This window comes from Globicephala melas, chromosome 6 (assembly GCF_963455315.2).
Source record: "Globicephala melas chromosome 6, mGloMel1.2, whole genome shotgun sequence".
NCBI classification, from domain to species: domain Eukaryota; kingdom Metazoa; phylum Chordata; class Mammalia; order Artiodactyla; family Delphinidae; genus Globicephala; species Globicephala melas.
Genome location: NC_083319.1, coordinates 6101800 through 6114314, shown reverse-complemented (window position 1 = coordinate 6114314; position 12515 = coordinate 6101800). Strand labels below are relative to the sequence as shown.

Here is a 12515-nt window from a genome sequence, read left to right as displayed (position 1 = left end):
CTTATCCTGCGTTCAGCTGGACACTGGGTTAGAGACTGTGTTGATCACAACGTCCCCTCCTGTTTCATATCATATAACACATTCATTTCAGCCACTGAGCCTAAATTACTGTTTGCTTTCTTTCTGCCTTTCTTTTTCTTCCCCCCCCCGAAACGGTAAGAACTCATGTAAGGATGAAGTTAGTTTATCCGTGCTAATGCTTTGATTTTTCTTTTCTCTTTCTCTTTGCCACAGTAGGTAACCAGTTAGGGGCCTTGGTACATCAAAGGTAAGCAGTGGGTTATGTTTTATTATTTATTGATCATTTCTAATTGTTTATTGATCCACCATCTGTACTAGAGTGTTAGAAAGTCAGAGGTTGAGAGTGTGAAAAAACATGGGCTAGATTTCCTTAAGACTCAACTTTTTTTGTAGTCCTTTCCAAGACAGTGTAAGCTGAAAGGATAAACTAATACAAGGTATTAAAACGCAGCCGTTATCCTGTGTAAACTTAGAAGACTTCTGGGATGTTGGCGCTGCTCTTTCTGCCCACATACGTTGAATTTAAAAGTAGAGAATGTGAGAATTGTCCTCCTGGCTGGATGGTTTTCCCAGCATTTGTTTTATGGACCCTGACCTCTTCGCTTGAGCAAAGCTGTGCTGAAGAAGTGTGACTTGCTGGGCTTTCACAAGATGGAGCTTGTGTTGCTCCAGTCATCACGGTCTGGGAGGTGGGAGCCCAGGTCCCCCCACTGTAGTGAGAGGCCTGGCAGCAGAACCTTGGATGGCTGCCCGGTTGACTCCCTTCCTTAGTTTCCCCTCACAGAGTTCCCTTAAACACTGAGGATTTAGAGAGAGACAAAGACCTCTGGGCTTTAAAAAGACCAGTCTGTAAGATGGAATATTTGTGGTCACAATGTTGTCATTCAAAAAAGGATAAAATATACAGGAAACCGCCAGGAAGGCTTCTCTTCCCTAAGGGGTGAAATTTTATGCTGTGTATTTGTTACTGTAACATGTTATCCTTAACGTTCACCAGCAATGATACAGTTGTATCCTCTTGTGTTCTATGCAAATGTTTAGGAGTTTCTAGAAATCACCAGGCATCAGATAACCAAAAGATCTATTCTATTCTGGGGTTTTTTAGTTATTGTTTCTTTGTTTGCTTTGTTTTTTAATGAATTGAAATATAGTCATTGAAATGAGGTTGTGTCAGTATCAAATGTAACTTTCCTATAAAGCCGTAGTTAATCAGGATTTTACTTTCCAAAATGTTTGTACTTTGTGCATTAGGCCAGTTTCAGCCTTGCATTTAGAATAGAGCTTTGTCTTCCAGGAAGCCCAAAGCAGTTTATCCTAATACGTTTTTTCCTCAAAGAGAGTCTGCTAAAATTGTTCCTGCGGGCTGAGGAGCTGCCTGAGTTTTGAGTTGTGCTGGTGTTGAACCCCTTCTAGTAAATTCCACAGTACTGTTTCCTGAGAGTAGACAGCTTGTGCTGCGTGTGAGCAGCAGCCTGGCGGCTACACATACAGAAGCACTGTTACCCTTCACTACCATCAGGAAACATCCCAACAGGGACCCCCCGTCTATTGTACGACGTACTGTTAGGCCAGCCGAGCCTTGGCATTAACAGCCACACTCTTACTGATTAGGAAGCTGGGAATTGCCTGATTTCGGTGTGAATTTGGATAAAGAGGTAGAGATAATCCCTGTGCATATGTAATCTGAGGGTGTAAACACAAGAAGACTGTTTGCTCACATCAGAATGATACAGTGGCAGTGCTATTTATGATACTGCATTTCTTCTAAGTGCTGCACTTTCCCTGAAAACATGCACTTATTCATTGCTTTCCATGATGGGTAAAAATCCAGCAGTGTGAGAGATGTTTAAAATGCTTACCTTTTTTTTTAAAAAAAAACTACTTGCATTTAGCTTCCTCCTAAGGTAAATGTTTAGATTTAATTGCTTTCTGGGGTGTTGGGCAAATTGGATGTTGTCCACAATACACCATACAGCAAATTTGAAGAGTTGTTTGAAAGAGCCAGTGCAATAGTTGGTTTTTTTTAAAAAAAAAAACCTGTAATGGATGGGGTAGCATTTAACAGAAGCACGTTGCCAAGTAAGCAAGGTAATTATTCTGTACTGGTCAGCACTGATTAGGCCTCGGTTGGATACCGGTTCCATTTGGGACGTCTCACCCTAAAAGGCAGATAAATTAGAGGGAGGCCAGAAAGCAATAAAAAGATTGGGAAACAAGGAATATTGAAGAGTAGTTGTCCCTCTTCATCTAGGGAGACTTGAATAGAAGTCTAAAACACTCCCCACTCCCCAGAGGATCTTCAGGTGTTCAGCAATACTGAGGGTAGCTGTAGGAAGAAAAGGCAGTGGTTAGTGCAGTTAGTTGATGGTTTAATGAAAAAAATAGAGGTTTCCTCCTCTGACACAAGGAAAGGGGAGGCTTGGATCTCTTCAAGGAGTGATGGACCAAGGGGTTCATTAGATGACAGTCTTTGTGGATGGTTGTGGGCTTGTGAGCCAGATTGGCATGATTTCTTTTAAGCCTTTATCTTCTAACATTGCCAATATGGGAAATTTGGGGAACCTAAAATGACTGCAGAATTCTTTATTCTGTGTATTTTTCCAAAATGTTCTTTGTTTTTAGGGCAGTAATAACAGAAGAATTCAAAGTGCCTGATAAAATGGTTGGATTTAGTAAGTATCCACATTATCTACTTTTTCCCTCATTTCTGTTCCTTATTTTCATTTTAATCTCTCAGTGGGAGTGTCACCCATGGTAGAATGCTCCGCACATCATGTTCCCTAGAGCCCCGGAGCACTGCAGGGAGACCGGAAGGTTGGGCCCTGGGTCCCTCCCTCCCCCACTTCAGCTAGAGAACCCCATGTCGTTGGCTGTGTTTCACATGCAATTCCTGTGGGCTCGCTGAGGCCAACCTGATTTGTTGTGCTGTGAGCCAAGTGTGAATGTTTGCTGAATTAATTGTCACACATGTGTAGTTAAATATGGAATAAAGGGGGCATGTTCTCACCCTGTTTAATTTGTTTCAGTTATCGGCCGGGGAGGTGAGCAGATTTCACGGATTCAAGCAGAATCTGGTTGCAAAATTCAGATTGCCTCGGGTAAGGACTACTTTTTTTTTCATAGATCTCAGTTTGGTAGAAATCAGTCTTTTTTTTTACAGAGTTTTTCATATTTAGTACCTTTGCTTGTTGCTTAGAAGTTTAGGGGCTTGGGTAAGTATATGTGATTGCTGTTTTCCTTGCACTTTTGGAGCTGACCTCCCAGTTGAGAACCAGAAAAACCAGAGCCAAAGTGGGCCCAGAGATGATGCCGCCCGTCTGGCCTCTGGGGAGACCCTCTGCAGCTCTGGGCCCGGTGTGGCCCCTCCCAAACACCTGCTGGTCTAGGACCTCTGTTTTCTGCACCAGAATGTTATGCCAGACATAGTGGGGCCTGGACGAGACCTGGGGCTCTGGGCTCATGCCTGGGGACTGCTCGCCGGCTCCCCTGGATTAGACCGTCCCTGCCCTTTGTGGAAAGAGGCCATCTGAAGGTTCTGGCTAAATTAGCACATGTTAAACACGGCTCAGGACCTTTCCCAGCCTGGTGCATTTTGACCATGTGATATGGAGAGAGACAGACTGAGGAAGAAGAGTTTTTACTTTCGTTTCTAAGTTTCATCATCTGAGTTTGACCTCTTTCCACAGCAGAGGATGGGATTTGGAGGACATTCGACCACAGAAGTGTTTGTCATTTTGAAAGATACTTAGTACAGTGTCTTGAAAGCAGTTACTGCTGTTAGCTATTTCTCTTTAATTTTTTTTGAATATGAGTTTTCAGAGGCAGTTGTTTTTAGGAACAAAATAAAGCGTCGTGTGTGGTGTTGGAAAGTAAGATTTTTTTCCTCTCTTGTCAAATGGCCTGGAACCAGTTCCACATGGGTGTCACTGTTCTCTTGAAGTGTTCATGCAATTACTGGTCATAACTCTGTGATGTGCATGCCATTAAACTCCTTACGAGTGTGCCTCAGAACTGCAGACAGATAACCATTAAACTACACTGCAAATGGACAGACTGAGGAGCAGCGGGTTGAGTGACTGGCACTTACTAGCACGCAAGCGGGTCAGATGTGAAGCTGAGGCTGGTAATCAGGACCAACTCAGAGACCTCTGCTGCGTCCTCCCAGCTTCCCCTGCAGGACTTGTTTTCATTTGGAGAATCTAGGGTGGAGCTACCAGCTTGATATTCTCTCCACAAGTGGAAGCAAGCTGTCTTTCTCTGGGAGCCGGGCCTTCTGTGGGGCTGGTTTAGGAACCAGCCCGGAGAGACAGTCCGTACACAGAGGCGAAGGTGCACAGTTGCCTGATGCCCACCAACACACCTCATCTTCTTGATTCTTCTTATAGAGAGTTCTGGGATTCCAGAGAGGCCCTGTGTACTTACCGGAACCCCAGAAAGTATTGAGTAAGTTTATTTTATTTACTTTTTCCTTTCACTCTTCTTCCTCCTTCCCCAGATGGGGAGAAATGGAAGGGCAGATTTGTTACTGAACACTGTCGATCTGTGCGGCAATCTGGCCACGAAAGCAGGTGCTTCCTTAGAGAAGGATCTGGGAGGTTGCCACGCCAGGGGAGTTGTTCTGTTACCTTAAACACATAAGGTATCACCTTTTTTTCAAACCCCACAGAATTTCTCACAGCTGTCATAACATCTGCTTCATAAACCAGGTCCTCGAGAGTGTACTTTCACCCTGCCTGAATGCTCTCATTAACTCGCTTCTTCCGTGTTAATGTCTCCTTCACCTGAGCAGGTCTGGATCAGTAAGCCTCTCACTCTGTGAAGCACTGAGAATCCTGGCATCAGGTCTCTTGCCTGGGGCTGATCCCGTTGCCCTTCTGATATTGGTGAACCAGATGAATCTACTCTTTGTGGCCATTGCTCCACTCAGAGGGCCATATGGACTGGCCAGAGGCTGTTTGGACTTTTGGGCCCTTACTGCAGCCTTAAGACTAGCATTGCTCTCCTGGTACACGCATGCTTGGAGCCTTGTACCAGATGCAGGCCTCGTAAATCCAAGAAGCCCCTGGGGAAAGGGGAGGCACTAACTTAGAGTCTGCTCTCCTTCCTCTTTCAGTCTACCGAGTAGCGTTGCATTTGGGGACAGGAGTGCTGAGATTATGTCTGGCTCTGTAGGTAGGGCTGTTTTATTGTTTCCATTTCTCAGGGAGTCTAGATGAGTTTAAATTTTCTTGTTCTGCTGTAACATTGCAAGCAGTGAACCAGAATAAATATCACTGGGAGGTGTGCATTATAGGGCAAGCAGGATGCTTTTGCTGGAGTCAAGGCACTTTTCTTCCAACGCAGGTTAATGTAGTGCACAAGCAAAATATTAAAAAGCTGCTGTAACTGAGAAGATACACAAAGGCTCAAGACTGCAGAAGGCAACATCTATTTCCTGCCATTCGCTTCTTTCTTCCTGCTCTTCTAAACATTCCTGCTTCCTCTTCTACCCAAGCAGTGGAGGCAATGGGATTGTAACTTTAGGAGGAAACAGTTTTTTCTTCAGTGCGCAGTATAGCCAGCCTGTTTAGTAGCTGAATTTTTCCCTATTAAAAGAACCACGAGGGCTTCCCTGGTGGCGCAGCGGTTGAGAGTCCGCCTGCCGATGCAGGGGACACGGGTTCGTGCCCAGGTCTGGGAGGATCCCACATGCCGCGGAGTGGCTGGGCCCGTGAGCCATGGCCACTGAGCCTGCGCGAAGAACCACAAAATAGATTGTACGTGGTGATTTAAAGAATAAATACTGCAAATAACAGCCAGGGGAAATTCTGGTGCAGAAAAGGCAATTGGCCCAACAGATGACCTCGGCAGGCTGGGTGGTTCTGTTCCAGCATTGCCATTCCCTCCCCAGTCTCCAGGTGAATCGGCATAAAATCCCACGGGAAATGCAGGCTCTTGACAGTCTGACATGGAAAGCACAAAGCAGGTGTATATGACTGTACAGCTGCACCTGCCTCCTTTTTTCCCCACCCCTTGAAACCAAACTGGTGATTTGTAGCCGTAGCTTAGAAGTCATCGAGCAGTCTGGTTGGTTATGGAGAAGAAATTTGGAGTTTGAGAATTCAAATGATGATTACTAACGCTTGCTTTCTCTCTTCCCGTCTTTCTCATTGCTTTCTCTCCTGCTCTTGTTTAACAAATATCTGTTGAGCGTATGCTCTGTGAGAGGGGTTATGCTGGATCGGGGAGCAGCAAGAGATGCAGGGGGTCAGGTAGACAGCTGCCACCAGAGCAGCTGAAATTCGAATCGGAGACAGGCGTGTCTGTGGCGTGCACGCGAGACACAAGCGCGAGCAGAGGGCAGACGTGGAGGGGATGTGTTGGAACGTTGCTGTTGTGGTGTGCGTTGCTTTTAAATTCCAGCCCAGTAGCGTGGCGGATGGCAGAGACCTCCTGGGTTGTGAGGGCAGGAGCTGGAGCTGGATGGAGGGCTGCCTTGACTCCTTCGCGTGTTCCCCCGGTGCTGTTTCCCCTTCCTGGGCGCCTAGAGCATTCATTTAATGCTGGCTCTCTTGTGGTTCTTTTCCCTCCCAAAGACAAGCCAAACGGCTCCTGGGACAGATTGTGGACCGCTGTCGGAATGGACCTGGCTTTCATAATGACATAGACGGCAACAGCACAATCCAGGAGATTCTCATCCCTGCGTCTAAAGTGGGGCTGGTCATCGGCAAGGGAGGGGAGACAATAAAGCAGTTGCAGGTGCGTGAGCCCTTGGCCGAGCGGCGCTCGACAGCCCTCATCCTCCTCCATCTTCCTGGGTTGGGAGGTTCTGTGCGGCTTTGGTGTGTCCCAGCCGGGCTGGCTGTGCACCACGCTGCAGAGCTCCCCACGAAACCTCTGCCCGAGTGCCTCTGCGGATCTGAACATTTTCTGTGGCCAGGCTCGATGCCAGCTGTGACGCCAAGGCCTGGGGTCCCTGTGAACTGGCAGCAGCCACTGTGGCGATGAAGCCCTGTTAGGACTCTCAGATAAAAATCCTGTGTCCAGAGCCAGGGCCCTGAGCCAGGAGCACTCTTGCTCGTTAGTGGTGAGATCGGAGTTACGCTCATGTACTTTTCTAAGGCTCAGGGTCCTCGTCTGTAAGAGCAGGGAGGTGCCGGCCTCGCTGTTATAATGAGCTAAAATAATACCCGTTATTGTGATTTACATGAGACCCTTAGTGCAGAGCCTGCCACTGAGTAAATGCTCCGTCAACACTTGCTGCTCTGAGCTCCAGAATCCCTCACGTGAGACACTTGGGCCAAATGTGTTGTAGGTTTAATACCCCCAGCAAGTTTTGGGGCTGCATCCCGTAACAAGTGCAGGTTTTCATGGCTAAACCTAACAGTCACACTCCATGAGAGGAGGGCTGGAAGTACGCTCGCGTGAGTTCAGGTGAGTTTTGCTGCCAGATTTAGTTCGGAGCAAACTTCTTTCCGAGCTCTGGGCTTTCAAAGTTGCGGGTCGGAGTTGTGGCCTGCCTGTGTGCTCTCGTATAGCCCAGTCCTTGGATGTGGAAGGCATTCTGCCGTGGAGTCCTAAGAGTTCAGACTTTATAGAGTCCCAGAATCCAAATTTTGGTGCCTCGCTCATCGGCTCTGGAGCCTTCAGTAGCTTACTCAGAGATCTCCTCTGTGAGGTCGGGAAGTGGTGGCCCTTCCCTCCCATTGCTGTGCGTGAGCTCTGACCACGTGACGTTAAGTAGATTGTCTAGCTCGGTGCTTAGCATTTTGTAAAAGTAGCTCGTTCACATTTAGATGTTCCAGGAACCGGAAAGGGAGGAGAGTTTTGGGAAACGGTTTTCTCGGTCAGGCTTGGACGCCCTCAAGCACGGCGTGTACCTCAGCATTCTCGGAGGCCAGCCTCACGGGCCGGATCAGAGAGCAGTGCCCTTGCTAGTGGGGCATGTCTCGCTGTGGACACGAGCCGACCCGTGCAGCTGTGCCATCTTGCGTGCCTCTTGCTGACGGTGAGGGCTGTACCGGTGTGTGTGCCCTCACAGGAGCGGGCAGGCGTGAAGATGGTCATGATCCAGGACGGCCCGTTGCCCACGGGAGCGGACAAGCCTCTGCGCATCACCGGAGACCCATTTAAAGTACAGGTAGGAGAGAAACCATGGGTCAGGCAGGTCCTGGGTGTGGCGGTATCACTTGGTAGTACTTGTAGAGCTTTTATGTCGTTCAAGAAATTATAAAACTGGGTGGGTGTTCCTTGAGCTGTCTTCCCAAACCAAGTTTGGTGATGCAAAGAATGGGGCTGTGCTGCCCAGTACCAGAGCTGCTGGCCACGTGGCTGTTGGAATTTGTTCAGATTAAGTAAAAAGTGAGTTCCTTATTTATACTGGCCACGTTTCAGCGCTCAGAGTGCTCAGAGCACATGTGGATGGTGGCTGCCATCAGGGCAGCCCACGTGCAGAACTTGTCCGTAAACGCAGAAGGTTTTATTGGCTGGCACAGCTCTGATCAGATGCAGTTTTCGAGGTGGAGCTGTGGTCAGCTCAGATGCAGGCTCCCTCTGGCTTTTATTTGTTTGTTCTCTCAACCCATTTTTACAAGATCACTGGCTGAGGTGGGAGGTGACCGAAGGTGCCAGTGCCACACAAGGCACGTGTGTGCCCTCGTGGCAAGCGTCCTGTGAGCCTCAGAGGACAACCACAGGTGCTGAAAGCAGGGGCTTAGGTCTAAATCACCCAGGTGCTCCATCTTCCAGCACCTGGGCTATCAGCAGGAATGTGTGTGCGCTGTGGGTGTGGGAGTGTGTCTGTCCCCGTGAGACACGAACGCTCTTTTTTCTGCCTGCTGCAGCCTGCCTGACCTTCGCTGCATTTAGAGTAGCTCCAGAGCGACACACCTTGGTGAGCCGGCCCGTCAGCGACAGCTGTCCCTCTGCAGGGGCTTTGGGGCTTTGATCCAGCAGAGGTTACCAGTCTCTGGCAAAAGAATTCCCGTAGTTCTTTTTTTTTTGCGGTACGCGGGCCTCTCACTGCTGTGGCCTCTCCCGTTGCGGAGCACAGGCTCCGGACTCGCGGTCTCAGCGGCCATGGCTCACGGGCCCAGCCACTCCGCGGCATGTGGGATCCTCCCGGACCGGGGCACGAACCCGTGTCCCCTGCATCGGCAGGCGGACTCTCAATCACTGCGCCACCAGGGAAGCCCCTCCTGTATTTCTTAATGCTGTCGTTCAGCTGAACTCAAATGATACCACTGGTAGTTCTTTTTTGGTCAAGGTTTCTATATGTAATGATTTTAAAACAGGTTTGAGGGCCGGTGATTACAGTGGCTGCTTTGCTTAGGTTCCCGTCAGCGATGCAGCCCTTCACTATCTACTGCCCTGTCAGGTCCCCTAGAGTTTCTAACCTCTTTAGATGTAAACAGGTGGGCTTTAATAAAAAAAAAAAAAACAGACTGCACCTAATCTTCCTCACTCGGCTCACGCAGTCCAGCCTGGGACTCCTCTGCTGTGTGTTGTAGAGCTCTTTGGACAGAGGGGAGAGCTGGCTGGACACAGAAAGCCTGCCTCCCAGAAGCCCTCCACTCCTGCTTTCTCCAGTGGAACGTTTGGCTTTGTCTTTTGTAGAAAAAATACCTGGGTAAAGAGCTTATTTCATTGATGTTTCATGAATTTGCAGGAAAATTATTATAAAGAAAGGTTTTCAGTATTTTTTTTATTTTAAAACTGTGTATTCCATGTTTTTTATTATGAAGAAGCTGTCTGCTGTATTTAGGGTATATTGTTCTTTGAGTTTCTTTTTTTTTTCCCTCTTCCCAACTTTTTATTTTGTAAAACTTCAAATATAGAGAAAAGTTGAAAAGATAGTGTAGCGAACATCTGAATACCTTCAACCTACTTACTGTTTTGTTTGTGTGTTTATGTTTTAGTTTTTTGCTTTACCATTTGTAAGTAAGTGTCAGATACTGTGAGTTTTTACCTCCAAATCCTGCAGTATGTATCTCCTAAGAATAAAACTTGCTTCTATAAAACCAGGCCTAAGAAAATAACGGTAATCCCATAACATCATATTATAGTCAGTCCATGTTCCAGTTTCTCCAGATGTCATGAGACGTTGCTGTTTTGGCTTTTCTTGTTCTCGCTTGGTTTGATTTTTCCAGAACTGGGACTGTTTCAGTTCTCACATGACCTTGAGTTGTGCGCGGTTGCTCCTTAGCATGGCTCCTGGGGGGCCAGTGCTGGCGTGGGCGGGATGGACTGACTCAGGTGCGTCCTTGGGGGTGAGGACACTGAATGCGCCTTAGAGTCAGGTGTTGAGGGAGGCTCTTGCCAGTTGGTAAGACGTTCGAGCTCTCAGTGCCAGGAGGTATTTTCGGGCTCCCAGGCTGGCCTTTTCCCTTTCCCTCCCTGGAGCTTCTCTGCCATGGGATGCATTGTTAATGTCTTCCTTCCCATGGAAACTGCCCACTGTCAGAGCTCTCAGACCCCACCCTTGCCCACTAGAAAGAAATGGCACGTCAGAAATACGGTGGAGCGACCGTCATCAAGTTCTGACCCAGCACCAATGTGCTGACCCAGCTGTGGCTTAGAAGACTGTGAACCCTTATCTGTGTGGACATTTTGGACAGTGTAAGGAACACGTCATTTAAGTTGTGATATACACGATATACTGCTCAGTAGCAGCCTGCCCGTGTCCCATGTAACAATAGTAACATCATATAGTGAGTTCTCCCACTGAGCACCTCCTGAGGCTTTAAGCCCAATTTAAGAGGGTTTGATCTTTCACCTGGTGTCATGTCTTTTTTCAGGATTTTGTTTTCCTTAATGCCTTTTATCTGTGTTTATGCAGCAAGCAAGAGAAATGGTATTAGAGATCATCCGAGAAAAAGACCAAGCTGATTTTCGAGGTGTGCGCGGTGATTTCAGCTCCCGAATGGGAGGAGGCAGTATAGAGGTATGCTTGAGCTACAGGTCAGTAGGCACGCTGAAGGCTGTGGGCACGCTTCTGTTAGCTCGCTAACCTTGAGCAAGGTATTTAACTCTTATCTCAGCTGCAGAACCCTCCTAGTGCACTGGCTTCACAGGGTGGGTGTGAGAAAGGAGTGGGAGCGCCCGCTGCACGCATTTCAGGGAATGGGGCCGTTCCCCCTGGTTGGGGGTTGTGCTTCAAAGCGCACCCCACTGCCCAGATGAAGACCCAAGGCCAGGTTTTCGTGGTGACCTATGTTGTGATAGTATCAAACTCCTAAGCCTGTTTTACTGATGAGGTGGAATGGGATCGAAATACATCCTTGATGTCGGCTACAGCGAGGGTGGGCCCTGCCAACGTTATGCTTGGTAAAATAAGCCAGGTGCAGAAGGATGAACGTTGTCATGATTCCACTTACACGAGGCACCTAGGATAGGCAAGTTCATAGAGACAGAAAGGAAAGTAGAGGTTAGCAGGGGCTGGGGAAGGAAGCACTGTGGTTTCACGGGAGTTCTTATTGGGGATGATGAAAAGGTTTGGGGTGTAGACATCTGTGGTGGTTACACAACATTGTGAGTGTTTAATGCCACTGAAGTGTGTATTTACAAATGGTTAAAATGAGTGATACTATGTTATATATATTTTACTACAATAAAAGAGTGAAGGAAAAGAAAAACATTTTATAGGACCATAGTATAATCAATGTGTATGGTACATTAATGTTTATTTCATAAAATTTGGAAGATAAATTTTTAATCTTAAAATTTTTTTTTAATCTTTTATCTATGAGGTTTATTCTTACTTTACTTCATCTTTATGACTATTTTTGATCAGGTCTCAGACCTGTTGGATGCATTTAATGGACAGGAATGCAGCCATCAACCACAGTATTTTTCCTAAGAGGAAAAAAAAATACTTTATTGTATCATTTCCAGAAAGGCACTGTGATAAAAATCATTGTATGTACACACACACACACACACACACACACACACACACACACACACACACCAGGTCACACACACACACACACACACACACACACACACACACACACACACACACACACACACACCAGGTTTGCAGAAAAACTCTGATGTTTTGTTTCTCTGTGCTTAGGTGTCTGTGCCTAGGTTTGCAGTTGGGATTGTAATAGGAAGAAATGGGGAAATGATCAAAAAGATCCAGAATGATGCCGGTGTGAGAATTCAGTTCAAACCAGGTAGGTTTTGATGGTTCTCAGAAGTCCTCAGCATTATGAAGGATTAAAGAACACCTCACAAAACAAGGACTTTGTTATTAGCCCACTTGTGTTCTTTGCTCTCCCTCACCCTCTCTCTCTTTTGCAACATTCTGTTACCAAATTTCCAGTTTAGGTTTGTCCTCTGGTCCCTCATTTCTTTCTGTGGATTTGCTGGCCGGGTCACCCTTCTTGTGCCAGAACACTCTAGCCCAGGGGTGTCCAGGCTTTTTTCTTTTTTTCCTTGGACTAGTAAAATTGGGGGGAATCAACATAGCATTTCCAGTTTTTAATTTTGCCAAGTAAAGACTTAAAAAA

The 12515-nt window shown here is 47.1% G+C and overlaps 1 protein-coding gene across 6 annotated transcripts in view; it reads left to right on the top strand.

Annotated features, from left to right (window-relative positions):
- The window catches only part of FUBP3 (far upstream element binding protein 3), a 49400-nt gene that overhangs the window by 22561 nt on the left and 14324 nt on the right, over window positions 1-12515 (top strand). For 4 of the 6 annotated variants that reach the window (XM_030838552.2, XM_060300298.1, XM_060300300.2 and 1 more), the window contains 8 exons: window positions 235-268; window positions 2644-2693; window positions 3048-3119; window positions 4407-4464; window positions 6597-6759; window positions 8042-8140; window positions 10838-10942; window positions 12077-12179. In XM_030838552.2, coding sequence (XP_030694412.1) covers window positions 235-268; window positions 2644-2693; window positions 3048-3119; window positions 4407-4464; window positions 6597-6759; window positions 8042-8140; window positions 10838-10942; window positions 12077-12179 — 684 coding nt within the window. The remainder of the gene's footprint in view (window positions 1-234; window positions 269-2643; window positions 2694-3047; window positions 3120-4406; window positions 4465-6596; window positions 6760-8041; window positions 8141-10837; window positions 10943-12076; window positions 12180-12515) is intronic. The other 2 variants (XM_030838553.2, XM_060300301.1) reach the window with 2 other exon arrangements.